This window comes from Lolium perenne, chromosome 3 (genome assembly GCF_019359855.2).
Source record: "Lolium perenne isolate Kyuss_39 chromosome 3, Kyuss_2.0, whole genome shotgun sequence".
Taxonomy (NCBI): domain Eukaryota; kingdom Viridiplantae; phylum Streptophyta; class Magnoliopsida; order Poales; family Poaceae; genus Lolium; species Lolium perenne.
In genome coordinates this window covers 261,030,117-261,049,413 of record NC_067246.2, presented here as the reverse complement: position 1 = coordinate 261,049,413, position 19,297 = coordinate 261,030,117, and the positions used below count along the sequence as shown (strand labels likewise).

General features: G+C 45.8%; 1 protein-coding gene and 1 pseudogene across 2 annotated transcripts; one reads left to right on the top strand and one right to left on the bottom strand.

The window, feature by feature from the left end:
• Positions 1 to 322: 322 nt before the first annotated feature.
• LOC127344176 (F-box/FBD/LRR-repeat protein At5g22660-like) lies at positions 323 to 3,737 on the bottom strand. Of its 2 annotated transcripts, XM_051370395.1 has the most exons (4): positions 2,695 to 3,737; positions 2,459 to 2,602; positions 1,929 to 2,339; positions 323 to 1,175 (listed from the first exon to the last, which is right to left on the bottom strand). In XM_051370395.1, the coding sequence occupies exons 1-3, from the start codon at positions 3,652 to 3,654 to the stop codon at positions 1,968 to 1,970; spliced, it is 1,476 nt and encodes a 491-aa protein (XP_051226355.1). In that variant the 5' UTR covers positions 3,655 to 3,737; the 3' UTR covers positions 323 to 1,175; positions 1,929 to 1,967. The 2 variants fall into 2 exon arrangements, with proteins under 2 accessions (XP_051226355.1, XP_051226354.1); XM_051370394.1 differs by lacking the exon at positions 323 to 1,175 and having other exon boundaries at positions 1,671 to 2,339.
• Positions 3,738 to 17,369: 13,632 nt separating this feature from the next.
• Positions 17,370 to 19,063, top strand: LOC127344177 (UDP-glycosyltransferase 87A1-like; annotated as a pseudogene).
• The last annotated feature ends 234 nt before the right edge of the window (positions 19,064 to 19,297 follow it).

Genomic DNA, 19,297 nt, shown 5'->3' with positions numbered 1-19,297 from the left:
AAGGGCTAAGCCCAAGGGTGTGCCCGATCTTCACGGATTTGGGTGAAATTTGTGGGGAGGTGGAAGAACGCGATGAACACGAAGAACGTGAGGGGAATCGTGGGATACAAACACACACACACACAAATCGGTTTGTCCTCGTTGACCCGAACCACCAACCCGATAGAGGTTGCAGGAAAAGACCTTCCGGTAGAAGTCCCACAAAGAGATCGACGAATCGAACCCGAGAGATCTAGAAAGGTGAAAAGACCGGAAGGTTGATAGAAGTGCAAGCAAAAGACCAAATAAGGTAGAAGTGCAAGCAAAAGATCAACAATCGGTAGAAGTCACCAAAGAGATCACCAAGGTTTGATAAGGAGATCGAGTGATACAAGATCTAAAATCTATGGTAGGGTTTCCCTCATGGGGCAAGAGCAAACCTCAGGTTTAATTTCACATCAAGTCTAATCTCAGATCTGAGCCAACAGGGATATTTATAGTTGGTGGGGCGAAGAGGTAAGTTACAAAAAGTGCTGTTTGAGCTGGCAGTCGAGTAGGCGGAAGTTCCGGTCGTCACGGGCGGAAGTTCCGTCTGGATTCTCTTCACAGGGCATCTGGCCGGAAGTTCCGGTCCTGGGGGCGGAAGTTCCGGTCGGGGCCAATTTACTTCCGGCCAATTTCCGGTCTAGTTCCGAAAACGGTCGTTTTCCCTTCAGCACTATCCAGTGTTGTTTTGGCGCAATTTTGAAACTAGAGCGGAACTTGGGCGGAAGTTCCAGTCGCTCGGGACGGAAGTTCCGGCTGGATTCCTTCAGCATGAGTATCTGGGCGGAAGTTCCGGCTCCTGGGGGCAGAAGTTTCGGCTGGATTCCTTCAGCGTGAGCAGCTTCATTCTTGGATGGTATCTGGCCGGAAGTTCTGGCTGTAACGGGCGGAAGTTCCAGCCTGGAGCGTCCAGCACTTCTTCCGCCTTCTCTTCCATACTTGCGTGACATCGGCCTTGCGTCCTTGGGTCTCCATGGCATCCTCTCTTCCCTCCGTACTTATCGTCGAGTTCCTATCATCAAGACATGACGGAGTATGAAGTAATATATCGTCCCAAATGGGCGATTTGAGGCACGCGTAAAGGAGAAGATTCACCTTGGCATGCCGTCTTGGCGATGAAGCACATGATGCGGTGAAGACCGAAGGTCGGGCTGCATCAGGTGCTTCAGTTAAATGTTCATAATAGGACGTCAAGGCAACCCTATAATTTGTCCTTACCTTATTACAGTCAGCAGAAAATAGGTGCAACATTAAGTACAAGGATAATCAGATATACAAATGGGGTTTTATAGTGGCTATCTACTAACCTGTTACTTTGCACAAACATATAGAGCATACATCATACATTTGGCTATGCATCAGGCTCGGTGTGCATACAAATATGTGGTCGATGATTAGCAATGCATACAACTCACTGAAGCTCCTCTTATGCCCAACTTGTTCCGTGCACTTAAAACGATGGTCCAGTATATGGGTTGTGTTAATCAAGGTAAGCATACTTATAAGCAATCAAATATAGCTACTCTTTCATATTGAGTCCCCATCCAGAGCGTGGATGGAATGTGACAAATTCAAAGATACAACTAATACCAGAAATATGCTCAAATCTAATTTATACCAATCTAGAAACCAATTGAGCTGCAAAGGATAGGTAAGATCTGCAATACTTTGATATATCAAGATAGCATAATTTTGCACTGACATTCTAAATTGCAGAATTCTGATCTAAAGATGAATAAACACATGCTTTCAACTTTAAGTTAGGCTCAGGGCCATCCAAAGTCACAAATGACATACAGAGGCAGGACAGGGTACCGTAAAAAACACTAAAAACAAATCACAAACGGTGTCTTGCATGTACATACTGGGACAAGAGAACATGAACGACTACTAGAGCAATTTACTTTGCATGATCAAATGCATAGGCACCTGCTGTGACTTCATTAGTTACCAAAAGGGTTGGAAACATAAAAACCAGAACGTCCTTTGAAACTCCGAATGTATCTTCCTTGAGGATCAGAAGAGCCAGTGACCAGAACTATGGAGGCTTCACTGGCCCGTTTCATGGACCAGAGACGCTCCACTTTGGAATCCACCTCTTCCATGGAAGTGAAATCAGCGGCCAACACAATTACCACCTCCTCCAGCACCAGTGCGCTCTCAAAGAAAAATTTGAGGAATGCGAGCTCACTTCGACCCCCTCGGAAAGCATAGAAATTGAGCCGCTTGATGCGCAACTGGATGCATTCTATGATACCAGACTCGTGCCAGAATTTCAGGTTGAGCTTGCCAGCAGATTGATCAGTTTCTGCAGACTAAAAATTTGACCAAGTAAAATGCACATGCAGTTCATCAGCTATTGATTGCAATTACCAATATGATGCTAGTACACGATGATACAAACGAATGGCAAAATAGGCGTCAGAGGCTTCACCATGATGTCGAGGTTCTCAACATTCGGAAAGCATCTGAGGACACTAGGAATCATCTTGACATCATTGCGGACTCCAAAACGGACCTGCATAGCCAGGCGTGCCACACTTGGTACCATGGTGCTTGGGCTCACCCTTGTCGTAGGCTGCATTTGCAATCACAATTCACCCGATTAAGAGAAGAAAGACCACAAATTTACATTGATCATGTAAGATAGCAAATTGAAAGATGAAGCACCTTGATGATGGTGTTGCCGAACTCTAGGACATGATTTCTTGGATCCAAAAATCCCAATAAGTAAAGCTTGGGAGCATGGCCAATCTTGATCTTGGTGCAGTGGCCATCAGGTGTCCAGGGTTCAGAGTGGTAGAGCTTCTCAAGTCGTGGGGCGTTCACCACAAAGATTTCTTCAAAGGATGACAACATGAGCTGCACGGACCGGAGGCTTTGGCTGACAAGGCGGAGGCGAAGCTTTAACAGATTGCCTTGGAGGCGGAGCGTCTCCAGAACGGGGCTCCTGTCGAGGATGAAGTCCAAATCCCTGCTCTCCACGAGGACTTTGTAGAGCTCGAGCTCACAGAGGTTAGGGAAACAGGTGGCGCGCGGGCGGCCTGCCGTGCAGGGAAACTTCCAGCGGCCGAGGTAGAGGCGGGTGAGGGTTGACATGCCTAAGAAGGTGGTGGGGAGATCGAGGTCGAGCGGCGACCGGTGGCCGTTAACGAGCACGAGTTCTTGGATGCCCTTGCTGACGAGGATCTGGAGCCAGCTCGTGAGCAGGCCATGGGACTCGTCCTCCGTGTAGTTGCTGGTGAAGTGGATGTAGTGGAAGGGCCCCGGATGCTCGGCGAGGACGCGGGACACGGCGGAGGCGACGGGGAGGTCGGCGTCGACGAGGACGAGCGGGGTGGAGCGCCAGACCCCGCGCCAGCGACGGGAGAGCGCGGCGGTTCGCGCGGCGTCCTTGACGGGGAGGCGGGAGACGATGTTGCCGAGGAGCACGTCCGGGAGGCGGCTGAGGCGGTCGACGGCGTCGTGGGGGAGGAGGGCGAAGAGGCGAGCGTCGGCGGAGACGGGTGGGGCGGGGAGGGTGCAGAGTGCAAGGGAGCAGGTGCGGACGAAGAGCCGTTCCACTTCGTCCTTGCTGTGCACGAACTCGACCGCCATCTGGTGCGTGCGGCTATACACCCGGATGCCCATGGCCGCCGCCGGAAGCGCCGCGGCGGGGACGATGGTTTTGAGCGGCGTGTGCAAGAACGGCGGAGAGAAGGGGAAAAATGGTCCTGAGCAGCGAGCCAGCGACCATGGAGAAGAAGCCTAGATGGGCTCAAGTGTTACGAAATCCAGTGCTTTCAGCCCACTAGCGGCTGGTCTGTCTCTCGAGTCTTTTGTTTAAGGCCTGTCTGGCAAGTCTTTTTTTCTCTTTCTTACGACTATTTCTCTCTTTTCGTTTGAGATGTCTCAAGTCTTAATAGAACTACTCGTTGGTTTATCTAAAATTAACACTAGAGACATATTCGAAGACCTTTATTGTAAATTTTCGTTTTAACAGAGATATTTAATGTGTGTGTGTTTGTGTTTCACTCCGTTCCATAAGGCTAGCCATAGTGCTAGTATCATAGGTAGTATCATACATAATGGTTCTACCAAAATGCTGCTGTGGTAGCTAATTAAAGAGGTGAGAAGAGATTAGAGTAACATAGGTGGATACTGTATCATAACGCACATCACGAGAAAAAGTTAATGCCAAATAAATCTTGTCCATAATTTTGCATTGAGATGCTACAAATCATTAAATATAACAAGATTATGATACCACTCCATGATACTACCCACTATAGACATATTATCATATAAAAATATCATATGCATGATACTAATATATGATACTACCCACTATGACCAGTCTAAGATATCTTGATAATTCCATCAATAATATAATAAAATATCGTTTATTAAATCTAAAACGGCATTGTTCCTGCATCTTAATGCCTTTGTGTGTCATGTTAGGTGTATGATACCTGATGGAATCCACATTGCCATGGAAAGAACATATTTCTTTCTTAAATCGGAAAGGAGCGGAGTCAAAACGACAATACCAACCTAGCTCCTAACTGACCATGGACCCATGGTTTGACAACCCAAAGAATGCAGAGGGTTGTGGCCAATATGTACAGTAGTTAGATACAAAATTGTACTACTCCCTCGAGTTCATATTAGTTGCCAACATAGATGTATCTAGATATATATGTCCTACTTTTCACTTTCGCAAGGTATCTAGAAGCACGTGTTACAACTGACTTGTGCCTTCTCTCGTATTCTCTCTCATCCAGTTAAACACAAATATAATATTTAAATCCTTAGAGCCACTAGATCTTATTGTACTTGCTCTTAGGACATCTCTAACGGCCCGATGCATTTCAAAAATAAAAATGACCGTGTGCATCCGTTTGCGTCGGACCGCGGACGCCAAATTAGGCTTCTTGCCGAGATTGTCCGTTTGCATCTCGGGGTGCCCCCAGCGGTCTGACACATTTTGTCCGCCAAATGCAACCATTGCAAGTGTGCATTATTTTGATCAAATTTGGCAATGAAAAGCGCGTCATCAGTGCCACGAATTACGCCCAATGTAGTCAATTACACAGTGGGCATAGTTACAAAATACGCACAAGAGGGCCATGAGTAGCAAGGGTAGAAAGAGGCCATAGTGCTCACGATGTAGAGACGGGCGATCTGACATCCAGTTGGCAGATATCGACTCGCTTATTCTCGAACCAAGCTAGTTGACTAGCATCCATGGTGCTCAAGTGGGCGAGCATGATCCGGTTGTATTCTGCTCGACACTTGGCCTCGGCGTCAAGTCTTTGCACTGTTGGAGATATGCCCAAGAGGCAATAATAAAATGGTTATTATAATATCTTTGTGTTTATGATAAATGTTTGCATACATGCTATAATTGTATTAACCGAAACATTGATACATGTGTGTTATGTAAATAACAAGGAGTCCCTAGTAAGCCTTTTGTATAACTAGCTTGTTGATTAATAGATGATCATGGTTTCGTGATCATGAACATTGGATGTTATTGATACGTCTCCGACGTATCGATAATTTCTTATGTTCCATGCCACATTATTGATGATATCTACATGTTTTATGCATACTTTATGTCATATTTATGCATTTTCTGGAACTAACCTATTGATGAGATACCGAAGAGCCGATTCTTTGTTTTATTGTTTTGGTTTCAGAAATCCTAGTAAGGAAATATTTTCGGAATTGGACGAAATCAACGCCCAGGGGCCTATTTTCACACGAAGCTTCCAGAAGACCGGAGAGCTAACGAAGTGGGGCTACGAGGCGGCCTGTCATCTGGGCCCCTCGTGTGGCCCCTTGACCTGCCCTTCCGCCTACAAATAGCCTTCGTCGCGAAACCCCCAGTACCGAGAGCCACGATACGGAAAACCTTCCAGAGACGCCGCCGCCAATCCCATCTCGGGGGATTCAGGAGATCGCCTCCGGCACCCTGCCGGAGAGGGGATTCATCTCCCGGAGGACTCTACACCGCCATGGTCGCCTCCGGAGTGATGAGTGAGTAGTTCACCCCTGGACTATGGGTCCATAGCAGTAGCTAGATGGTTGTCTTCTCCTTATGTGCTTCATTGTCGGATCTTGTGAGCTGCCGAACATGATCAAGATCATCTATCTGTAATGCTATATGTTGCGTTTGTTGGGATCCGATGGATAGAGAATACTATGTTATGTTGATTATCAATTTATATCTATGTGTTGTTTATGATCTTTCATACTCTTCGTTATTAGTAGAGGCTCTGGCCAAGTTTTTACTCTTAACTCCAAGATGGGGTATTTATGCTCGATAGTGGGTTCATGTCTCCGTGAATCTGGGGGAGTGACAGAAACCTCTAAGGTTATGGATGTACTGTTGCCACTAGGGATAAAACATTGATGCTATGTCCGAGGATGTAGTTATTGATTACATTACGCACCATACTTAATGCAATTGTCTGTTGTTTTCAACTTAATACTGGAAGGGGTTCGGATGATAACCTGAAGGTGGACTTTTTAGGCATAGATGCATGCTGGATAGCGGTCTATGTACTTTGTCGTAATGCCCAATTAAATCTCATAATACTCATCATATCATGTATGTGCATGGTCATGCCCTCTCTATTTGTCAATTGCCCAACTGTAATTTGTTCACCCAACATGCTATTTATCTTATGGGAGAGACACCTCTAGTGAACTGTGGACCCCGGTCCATTCTTTACATCTGAAATACAATCTACTGCAATTGTTCTACTTTTCTCTGCAAACAATCATCATCTACACTATACATCTAATCCTTTGTTACAGCAAGCCGGTGAGATTGACAACCTCACTGTTTCGTTGGGGCAAAGTACTTTGGTTGTGTTGTGCAGGTTCCACGTTGGCGCCGGAATCCCTGGTGTTGCGCCGCACTACATCTCGCCGCCATCAACCTTCAACGTGCTTCTTGGCTCCTACTGGTTCGATAAACCTTGGTTTCATACTGAGGGAAAACTTGCCGCTGTACGCATCACACCTTCCTCTTGGGGTTCCCAACGGACGCGTGCTGTACGCGTATCAAGCTCTTTTTCTGGCGCCGTTGCCGGGGAGATCAAGACACGCTGCAAGGGGAGTCTCCACATCCCAATCTCTTTACTTTGTTTTTGTCTTGCATTATTTTATTTACTACTTTGTTTGCTGCACTAAATCAAAACACAAAAAAATTAGTTGCTAGTTTTACTTTATTTGCTATCTTGTTTGCTATATCAAAAACACAAAAAAATTAGTTACTTGCATTTTATTTAGTTGCATTTTACTTTTTTTACCATGTCTAGTTCCGCACTTGTTACTTCTTCACCTGAAGAATTAGTCTTCACTTTTAAACAAGGGGATGAGGAGAGTTTTAAAGATGCTTGGTCCAGAATTTTTACTTCTTATCGTAAAGCTGAACCTCAAATGACTCTAAGTTTGCTCCTTAGTAATTTTTATTTTGGTCTTATGATTCGCTATAGATATGCCTTGGATGCTTTAGTGGGAGGAGATTTCCTTCATTGCAATGGGGATCAAGCTTTTAATGCCATAAAGAAGTTGGTTGCATCACATGATTCAGCTAATAACTTTGATTCAGCCCTTATTAGCATTTATAATAGATTAAACAATCTAGAGACAAGTGCATCTCGCTTGAATGACAACTATCGCTATGTTCGTAACCGTCTTGAATAAGTTTTAGTGAACTCTGAACCTTCATTATGGGATCCTACTGTTAAAATTGTTATCGGTGATCAAACTCTTCATGTCAATTGTGATATTATGTCTGAATTTTGCCTTATGCCTAAGAGTATTCATGAATCTTTGCAACTTTGGGGATTCGTTGAAGGAGGAGAAGAAATAACTCTTATTGATAACTCTGTTATAATTCCTAAGGGAATAGCCGCAGGTGTGCATACAACCATTCTTGGAAGAACAATATCCATTGATTATCTTGTTATTGAATGTGTAGGAACATGACAAATCACACTCGGAAGATCCCTGCTGAAACTATTGGGAGCAGTCATAGATATGGGAGAAGGCACCCTGAAATTCACCTCTACACCGGGGGGAAGACATGTATTCCCTAAATCAAAGAGTAAGAAAAAGAACAAGAAAGGTAAGGGTAAAGCCCAAGGTAATGTTGATACACCATCTCTCGATAATACTTGATACACACTTTCTGCGCCTAGCTGAAAGGCGTTAAAGAAAAGCGCTTATTGGAGACAACCCATGTTTTTACTACATTACCTTTATTTTTATTTGAGTCTTGGAAGTTGTTTACTACTGTAGCAACCTTTCCTTATCTTAGTTTTGTGCATTGTTGTGCCAAGTAAAGTCGTTGATAGTAAGGTTCATACTAGATTTGGATTACTGCGCAGAAACAGATTTCTTTGCTGTCACGAATCTGGGCCAAATTCTCTGGTAACTCAGACAATTATGCCAATTTACGTGAGTGATCCACAGATATGTACGCAACTTTCATTCAATTTGAGCATTTTCATTTGAGCAAGTCTGGTGCCTCAATAAAATTCGTCTTTACGAACTGTTCTGTTTTGACAGATTCTGCCTTTTATTTCGCATTGCCTGTTTTGCTATGTTCGATGGATTTTTCGATTCCATTAACTTTCAGTAGCTTTGTGCAATGTCCAGAAGTGTTAAGAATGATTATGTCACCTCTGAACATGTATATTTTGATTGTGCACTAACTCTCTAATGAGTTGTTTTGAGTTTGGTGTGGAGGAAGTTTTCAAGGATCAAGAGAGGGAGATGATACAACATGATCAAGGAGAGTGAAAGCTCTAAGCTTGGGGATGCCCCGGTGGTTCACCCCTGCATATATCAAGAAGACTCAAGCGTCTAAGCTTGGGGATGCCCAAGGCATCCCCTTCTTCATCGACAACATTATCAGGTTCCTCCCCTTAAACTATATTTTTATTCCGTCACATCTTATGTACTTTGCTTGGAGCGTCGGTTTGTTTTTGTTTTTGTTTTGTTTGAATAAAATGGATCCTAGCATTCATTGTGTGGGAGAGAGACACGCTCCGCTGTTGCATATGGACAAGTATGTCCTTAGGCTTTACTCATAATATTCATGGCGAAGGTTGAATCTTCTTCGTTAAATTGTTGTATGGTTGGAAACGGAAAATGTTGCATGTGGTAGTAAAATACTTGTAGAACATTGAGCTTTGATAACTTGATTCGTTGCAAATGTTTTGAGATATTTAGATGGTAAGGCTTGCTGGATAAATAAGTTAAAATTAGTAGTGGATTGTTGTCTTTAAGCTTGTGCCGTACTACAAACTCTATTTAAATAGTTGAAGGCGTAGTTGGACTTGATAGCTTTCCATGTCTGAGAGTTCATCGTAATAACTAAGTTGTGCTGAAGGTCGAGGGAGCTAGCGGGGTACTTGTGCCACCGTGAACGGCCCTCCTTGGAGTAAATTTTAATCATGCTCTTAATGATGAACCTGCTAGTTGTTTGCAATAAGCTTGTGAGTTCTTTTTGACTAATATTAAGCTACGGTTTTTGGCACTTCCACCATCCAAATTTGCTAGCCTCTTCGGTACTATGCATTACCTTTTGCTCACATTGAGAATTGTGCATACTTCGCCAGTACATCCAAACCCGTGGGAGGACTTTCTCTTGTTCTCCTACACATAAGCCCATACATCTCCTCAAAACAGCCACCATACCTACCTACCACAAAGATTTCCATAGCTGTTCGAGATATATTGCCATGCAACATCCATTTTACATTACATGCCATGTTGTCATTTATTATTTATATATTGCTTTGCATGATCATATACAGCTGATGTGTGGTTTACCCATGTTACGCTAGATCATTGCACATCCTGCTACATTGGCAGAGGCATACAGTTTCATACATCATGTTTCATTCATTATGAGTTATTTGTACCAGAAAGTGTGTTATCATATTAGGATGTTGCCCCTAAAAATGAAAAGAGCCATGGAGGCCATCAAAAAGAAAAAAAAAGAGAGAAAAGAAAGAAAAAAAAAGAAGAAAAAAGAAAAAAAAAAGAGAAGAAAAAAAAGAATAAAGAAAAAAGGGGGCAACATTACTATCTTTTATCCACACTTGTGCTCATGTTTTAGCACCCGCATTATTCATAGTCACCATTTGTGCTCATGTTTAGCACCTACATTCATATGAGAGAGTTTTCATGTTTTACTAGTATAACTATATGGGGAATTTACACTATAGAACTTGGGTTGTATATTCCAATGATGAGCCTCCTCAAAAGTGCTCTAGGTCTTCGTGAGCAACCAAGTTGGATGCACCCCCACTAGTTCCATTGGAGAGCTTTCATACACATATAGCTCTATGTGCATCCGTTGCATGGCAATCACTACTCCTTGCATAGCTTCGATCATAAGGCTTCCTCTTGTCTAATGGTCATTTACAGCTTTGCAAGCCTTTCTTCCATTTGGCCTTCCAAACCCCCATTAACGTTCTTTATGCCATAACATCCTGGTGCTAATACCAAATGCTTGCGCTCACTGGTTGAGTAGACTTCGAAACAGTTGATTCATGACGTTCATGTTTATGTTTACTTGACTGAATCCTTCTTATGTTGTGAAAATTTACTTGATGCTTGGAATGAAGGATAGAACTTCTATGCTGAATACTTAATACATCCTTAATGAACTTTGTACGGTTGCATGTCTTTAAAGCAATAGTTCATGAAAACTTCTAGCTTGTCTAACTCTTGCATTATCATCTCTTATATCAATATAGATACTTGCTTTGAATGATTTGATCTCAGCTCATATGCTTTACAATAGTACGATCAAGGTTATGATGGCATGTCACTCAAGAAATTATCTTTGTTATTGTTTACCTGCTCGGGACGAGTAGAAACTAAGCTTGGGGATGCTGATACGTCTCCGACGTATCGATAATTTCTTATGTTCCATGCCACATTATTGATGATATCTACATGTTTTATGCATACTTTATGTCATATTTATGCATTTTCTGGAACTAACCTATTGACGAGATGCCGAAGAGCCAGTTGCTGTTTTCTGCTATTTTTGGTTTCAGAAATCCTAGTAAGGAAATATTCTCGGAATTGGACGAAATCAACGCCCAGGGGCCTATTTTCACACGAAGCTTCCAGAAGACCGGAGAGCTAACGAAGTGGGGCCACGAGGCGGCCTGTCATCTGGGCCCCTCGTGTGGCCCCCTGACCTGCCCTTCCGCCTACAAATAGCCTTCGTCGCGAAACCCCTAGTACCGAGAGCCACGATACGGAAAACCTTCCAGAGACACCGCCGCCGCCAATCCCATCTCGGGGGATTCAGGAGATCGCCTCCGGCACCCTGCCGGAGAGGGGATTCATCTCCCGGAGGACTCTACACCGCCATGGTCGCCTCCGGAGTGATGAGTGAGTAGTTCACCCCTGGACTATGGGTCCATAGCAGTAGCTAGATGGTTGTCTTCTCCTTATGTGCTTCATTGTCGGATCTTGTGAGCTGCCGAACATGATCAAGATCATCTATCTGTAATGCTATATGTTGCGTTTGTTGGGATCCGATGGATAGAGAATACTATGTTATGTTGATTATCAATTTATATCTATGTGTTATTTATGATCTTGCATGCTTTCCGTTATTAGTAGAGGCTCTGGCCAAGTTTTTACTCTTAACTCCAAGAGGGGGTATTTATGCTCGATAGTGGGTTCATGTCTCCGTGAATCTGGGGGAGTGACAGAAACCTCTAAGGTTATGGATGTACTGTTGCCACTAGGGATAAAACATTGATGCTATGTCCGAGGATGTAGTTATTGATTACATTACGCACCATACTTAATGCAATTGTCTGTTGTTTTCAACTTAATACTGGAAGGGGTTCGGATGATAACATGAAGGTGGACTTTTTAGGCATAGATGCATGCTGGATAGCGGTCTATGTACTTTGTCGTAATGCCCAATTAAATCTCTCAATACTCATCATATCATGTATGTGCATGGTCATGCCCTCTCTATTTGTCAATTGCCCAACTGTAATTTGTTCACCCAACATGCTATTTATCTTATGGGAGAGACACCTCTAGTGAACTGTGGACCCCGGTCCATTCTTTACATCTGAAATACAATCTACTGCAATTGTTCTACTGTTCTCTGCAAACAATCATCATCCACACTATACATCTAATCCTTTGTTACAGCAAGCCGGTGAGATTGACAACCTCACTGTTTCGTTGGGGCAAAGTACTTTGGTTGTGTTGTGCAGGTTCCACGTTGGCGCCGGAATCCCTGGTGTTGCGCCGCACTACATCTCGCCGCCATCAACCTTCAACGTGCTTCTTGGCTCCTACTGGTTCGATAAACCTTGGTTTCATACTGAGGGAAAACTTGCCGCTGTACGCATCACACCTTCCTCTTGGGGTTCCCAACGGACGCGTGCTGTACGCGTATCAGTTATTAATAACAAGGTTATGTCATTGGATGAATGATATAATGGACACACACCCAAATAAGCATAGCATAAGATCAAGTCATTAAGTTCAATTTGCTATAAGCTTTCGATACATAGTTACCTAGTCCTTCGACCATGAGATCATGTAAATCACTTACACCGGAAGGATGCTTTGATTACATCAAACGCCATTGCGTAAATGGGTGGTTATAAAGATGAGATTAAGTATTCAGAAAGTGTGAGTTGACGCATATGGATCAAGAGTGGGATTTGTCAATCCCGATGACGGATAGATATACTCTGGGCCCTCTCGGTGGAATGTCGCCTGATTAGCTTGCAAGCATGGGACTAGTTCACAAGAGATGACATACCACGGTACGAGTAAAGAGTACTTGTCGGTAACGAGGTTGAACAAGGTATGGAGATACCGATGATCGAACCTCGAACAAGTAAAGTATCGCGTGACAAAGGGAATCGGTATCGTATGTAAATGGTTTAATCGATCACTAAGTTATCGTTGAATGTGTGGGAGCCATTATGGATCTCCAGATCCCGCTATTGGTTATTGGTCGGAGAGGGGTCTCGACCATGTCTGCGTAGTTCACGAACCGTAGGGTGACGCGCTTAAGGTTCGATGTCGCATAAGTAGATTCGGAATATGAGATGGAGACCGAAGTTTGTTCAGAGTCTCGGATGGGATCCAGGACATCACGAGGAGGTCCGGAATGGTCCGGAGAATAAGATTCATATAAGGGAAGTTGATTTCTAGGTTTCGGAAAAGTTCGGAATTTTTTTGGTGGAAGACCGGGAAGGTTCTAGAAGGTTCCAGGGGTCCCACCAATGGGCCCACGACCCTAGGAGGCCTAGCATGGGCCAAGGGGATGCTCACTAGCCTAATGGGCCAGGGGCACATGCCCCCCAAGGTCCAACCGGCCAAACCCCTAGGGTTTCCCCAAAACCCTAGGGGTGATCAACTTGGGGGGGGGGGGGGGGGAGTTTCCCCGCTTTCCCCATCTTGGCCGCCGGCCATAGGGCTTGGAGGAGGGGCCAAGCCATCCCTGTCCGCACCCCCCCCTATATAAAGAGGGGAGGGGGCAGGGGCGCAGCCCTCCTTCACCCCTTGACCTCTGGCCGCCTCTCTCTCCCACCGATAGTCTGATCCGGCTTAGGCGAAGCCCTGCAGCTTTTCTCCTCCACCACCACCACGCCGTCGTGCTGTTGGGATTCCGAGGAGATCTACCACACTTCCGCTTCCCGCTGGAACGGGAGAGGACGGGCTTCATCGACACCGTACGCACGACCGAGTACGGAAGTGCTGCCGGATTGCAGCACGGACGATCGACTACATCAACAACGAGATCTAATCTCGTAGGCTTTGGAATCTTAGAGGGTTAGTCTCACAATCTTCTTGTTGCTTCGATCTTGGTAGATGAGATATTGCTTCTTCCTAGATTGGATCTTGGTTTTTGTTCATGTTCACGGTAGAAATTTTTTGTTTTACATGCAACGAACCCATCATGCACCTCCATGGCCTCTTTGGTGAGGTTGATGTAGATGGAAGCTTCTCCAACCTTTTCTTCTTGTTCCACTTGGCCATGGCGTCTTGATACTTTGCCAGCATCGCTTTGAAGGTCTCACTCAACGCAAGGGCGGAAGCTTCGTGGGCGAGATCGGCCTTGGTCGATTTGTGGCCCCTGGGACGAGATGGAAGCGCATTCTGTCCTGAGGCATTGTCTTCGCCATCGACGATGACCGTAGCTGTGCCATTCTTGATGGCTTACTTGTCGGCCACATAGCCTATCTTCCACTTGGGAGAGTCCTTCAACTGGTTCCAACAATGGACCATGTGGAAGCCCTTTGTCCATTTGTCTTTGAAGCATTCCAAGGCCCGGGGCACCTGCAAATGCAAATTATTAGAACTTGACAAGTACATGGGTGGAATGGCGAACGCTTGTGCGGCTCTTTGGGCGGCTAACTTCATAGTCGATCGTGGCACAGAACTTGTGCGTCTATTGCTTAATGTAGGCCCATCTGTTTTTCGTGGATTCTTCATTGCGATTGTGATGATGCAGAAGGGATTGTGAAGCTTCCAATTATTGTACTCTTGGGCAACCTTGTGTCAATATGCTTGGCCTTTTTGTTGTGCACCGTTAATGGTGTCTTGGCTAACTGCGATCTAAGAGATGTAGAGCAGTTCGTTCTCCTTGTCGGTGAAGTCGGAGGTCCTATTGGTCTCCCCCTTCTTCTTGCTGGCGGCCACGGCGACACTGGTGCCCACGGGTTGACCTAGCCCAAGGTATCGCCGCCCTCATGTAATCCTTCCCCGCCATTAGGGTACATGGCCATCGCCTGTTGCGTAGGTTGGGTGTATAACAATGGATCGCGCTCGATGTCTGCCTGCATCCACGACTGCTGCATCTATGCCGCGGGATCCTGTGTCTCTGCCCCGGCGACAAAGCCGCAACTGTAGATCATCGCTTGAATTTTGCCGTTCTTGTGATTCTCGAATCATTGGGCATGAGGTGGTGCACGATAAAGGACACGCGAGCGTTAGAAAAAAATACCATATCGTCCATCGTCAGGCCGGGCGCTGTCATTTCTTCAAATAGGTTGCGGGGCATCGACATGTTCTCTGGCGGAACCGCTCACGTCTTGCGTAAGGGAGCTAGACCTGAATCCATGTTGGGCATGCGGTTCAGGTCAAGACCGGGGGCGGCCATGGGATGTGACGAGCCGGGGCGACGAACGGGACAGTGCGTGACCTCCATACCGGTGGAAGGCGTTGCGGGCTGCAAAATCGGAGATCATGCCCGGGAACTTACCAAGCTCACCGATGAGGCTCGCGAAGAGCATTGGCGACGGTCCTCTCTTTGTGTAGAGCATGGCCTCAACCCTGGTAGGCGACAGCCTCACATGCGCGTTTGTTCGCTTGCATCTACAAGGCAAGTGTGGCGCCGGCCACCCTTATGGCCTCGTCGGCAACCTGTTGCCTTAGCTTCTGCTTCAAATTGGCACGGCGGTCCCATCGATTGGCAGGCTGGAAAGACTTCTCATCCCGTGACAACTGCTTTTTCGGTAACTTTGTCTTATCATCGCCGATGGAGGCGACTCGCTTTGAGCCCGCCATGGGGGCGCTCTCATCGACGGCAAGTGCGGTGGGGGTTGTCTCGTCGACGGTGGGTTCCTCGGGTTGCAAGGTGGCGGCAGTGTCCTAGATAGGGTTTTTGCCTCCACCCAATACGTTTTTTGGGGAGTGGCAGAAGTGGAAGTAGCTTCTCTGCCACTAGCGGGCGGGCCATGTAGGACGCATCGGCGGACGCGTTTGGACTACTCGTAGCGTCCTCGTGGACGCATTTCGTTCGTAAATTTTAGTCGCGTTTACGTTCCCACGGATAGACCGATTATTATACGACCGCTAGGTTAGGGTGCTGATCCATTTTTTTGTCTACACGGATGCAAAACGGCATCAACATCGGGCTGCTGGAGTTGCCCTTAGTTGGACGAATCGGAGTAACGTAATCGATCCTCTAATAAATTCATCAGTATATGAACTCCGTGGAATGATGCTTTTATGAGTTATTGGAAGCCGCCCTCGGCTTCCGAGCGTGTTCCATCGGCTTATCTCTGCCTAGATGACATGGAGGGAACAATGCAAATCAGACTGTTTCGTCATTACAATTACAAGTAGAATAGGCCAGGTTGAAATATTGCTTTCCTGAGGCAAACAGTGTGGCTCGTAAGCTAGCTAGAGTTTGCTTTACAAATATTCCTGTTTTTTGGAACCGCGATCGCTCCGAGATGTAATGAATAATGTATCTTTGTTTAAAGTGAAATAAAATCCGCAACCTAAAAAAAATAGATACGTCTAAACTTAGATAAATCTAAGACATTTCTTTATAGATAAAATTGCTTGTTGTATAGGTCTCTGAAAGTAAAAACACAAAAGAGAGATTATTTGTTTTGCACAATTATAACTAAAATAACAAGATCATTGAAAAATCTCTAAAACCAATATAAAACATGGATATAACATTATATAAGATGCAAATATGTGACAATGTAAGAATATGTGGCAATAAATTACAAAGTTCATACATGCATTTTACTCTAAGACATCTTTTTATGGATAAAATTTCTAGTACTACCTCCGTCTCAGTTTAACAGACGCGCACGTAGTTTAAGAAATTACTTTGACCATTATTTTGGTCAATAAAATATAAATATATCTTATAAAAATTATATCATTGGAAATATTTTTTGCATACGAATCTAATGATATAGATTTTGTAAACATAAACTTTATATTTTTTTGACTAAATCTATGGTCAAAGTTTGTCTTAAACTGCATGTGTGCCTACTAATCTGAGACGGAGGGAGTAGTATTTACCCAAGAGCTTCTACATTTTGTGGACACTTTTGTAGTCTAAATTTACAAAGGAAAATAGTAATGCAACTGCAGTGTATACTTGCTGACATCAGCGATGACCTCATCCATATAACCAGCCGCATGGGCTTTGGGGTTCATTTCTTGCCGTTATGTTTCCGTTTGGTTTGATGTGACATGTGAGTTTGCATTGAAGACATACTGACACAGTGACACATCTTAGATTAATAGTACTCCAAGTAGAGATTATTTAGTCGGACGAATCGGAGTAATATATTTGATACTCTGATGATTTCATTTTTAGAAAACAAAAGCAGAGAGATGAACTCCGTGGAACGATGCTCTCATGAATTATAAAAGCCACCCTCGACTTCCGAGCGTGTTCCCAGATTAACAATGTAATAATAAATCAGATAAAAAAAGTGACCACGTCTCTATCGTCGTCGTGTTATACAGCACAAATTATATAACTTAACTTGTTCCAGCAATGGGTCGCAGTCCACCGATCTCTCTCTCTCCAATGGCATCGATGGCGGCAGCGGCGGGGGCTCGGCACGTGGTCGCGCTGCCGTACCCGGGCCGCGGCCACATCAACCCCATGCTCGTCGTGTGCCGCCAGCTCGTGGCCGCGGACGGCGCCCTCACCGTCACCGTCGTCATCACGGAGGAGTGGCACGGGCTTCTGGCGTCCGCCGGAGTGCCCTCCACGCTGCCGAACAGCATCCGCCTGGCCACAATCCCCAACGTCATCCCCTCCGAGCACGGCCGTGGTGCCGACCACGCCGGCTTCATCGAGGCCGTGTGTTTCAGGATGGGGGAAACCGTCGAGCAGCTCCTCGACCGGCTGGAGCGGAGGCCGTTGGCTGTGGTGGCCGATACCTACCTGCCGTGGGCGCTGACGGCCTGCGCGCGGCGCGGGATACCGGTGTGCTCGCTTTGGACTCAGCCGGCCACGTTCTTCTTGGCGCTCTACAATTTGGACCTGTGGCCGCCGGTGGACGGCCGGCACTCCGACGAAGGTGAGTAGCTGTTCATTTGACCATGATCCAGTATTTGTTTCAGGGTGATTGAGTAATCGGTATGGGAACGAACAATCGTGCAGCTATGCTAATGATAGTGTGTTTGCAAAATGCATCTCCAGTTCATCCTTCAGCTAATCGCACACTTTTGGTGTACAACTTCCATCCTCTGCAGAACTACGCATCAGGTCTCTGGAGGAGTATGTCCCGGTCCCGTGTCTCTCGTCGGTAAGACTGTCAGATCTCAAGATCTTCCGCGCGTGGGAGCGCCCAATGAAAATAGCAGCGGAGCTACGTGCGCAAAGCGCAGTGCGTCCTCCTCACCTCCTTCCACGAGCTTGAGCCATGTGCCATCAACGCATTAGCCGAGTCGCTCCCATGCCCGGTGTATCCAATCGGCCCTTCGATCCCGTTCATGCCGCTCAACGGCAACAAAAAGATCCAAGACGAGGAGCAACGTCAATGGCTGGACGCGCAGCCGGAGAACTCGGTGCTGTACGTCTCGTTCGGCAGCTTCGTCGCCATGCCGCCCTCGCAGTTCGAGGAGATCGCCATGGGGCTGCGCGACAGCGGCGTCAGGTTCTTCTGGGTGGCCCGGGACAGGGCCGCCGATCTGCGGCAGACGTGCGGCGGCAACGGGTTGGCAGTGCCGTGGTGCGAGCAGCAGAAGGTGCTGTGCCACCCCTCCGTCGGCGGCTTCCTCAGCCACTGCGGGTGGAACTCGGTGCTGGAGGCCGTGTGCGCCGGGGTGCCATTGCTCGGCTTCCCTGTTTCGTGGGATCAGCTGGTGAATGCGCGGATGGTCGCCGAGGAGTGGAAGGTGGGCATCGACCTGAGGGAGCAGAGAGGCGAGGATGGCACCGTGGGCAGGGCCGCCATCTCCGCTGCCGTGAGGAAGCTCATGGATTTCGACAGTGGTGCTGGGCAGGAGATGAGGAGAAGAGCCGCACAACTGCGTCAGGTTTCTCGGAGCACGGTCCAGGAAGGCGGCTCGTCGCATCGTTCTTTGAACAGTTTCTTGCAGGATCTCGTGAAGGGGAAACTGGATGCAACGGAAACTTGCTGATTTTTTTTCTTCATTTAGTCAGTGAGTGATAGAAAAGACCAAGTTGTTTACGGTTCCAAATAATGTATTGCAATAATAAGTTACGGTTTCTTTAATAAATAAGATGTATTAATAGCGCGAAGATATCAGACAGAGATTTGGTGCACATAAGCACCAGTGACCTCATTTCAAAAAATAAATTAAAAATTATATTTCTAAGTTTCATAAAAATCTGAAAATAAATCTTGATGTAGTTGGTATTGTATCCCACAATCGTGTAAATTTTCAACTGAAAATAATATGTATTTTAGGGTGTATAAAAATAACAAATGCATATATCTGAATATACAGATTCAAATCTACAAAAAGAAAACAG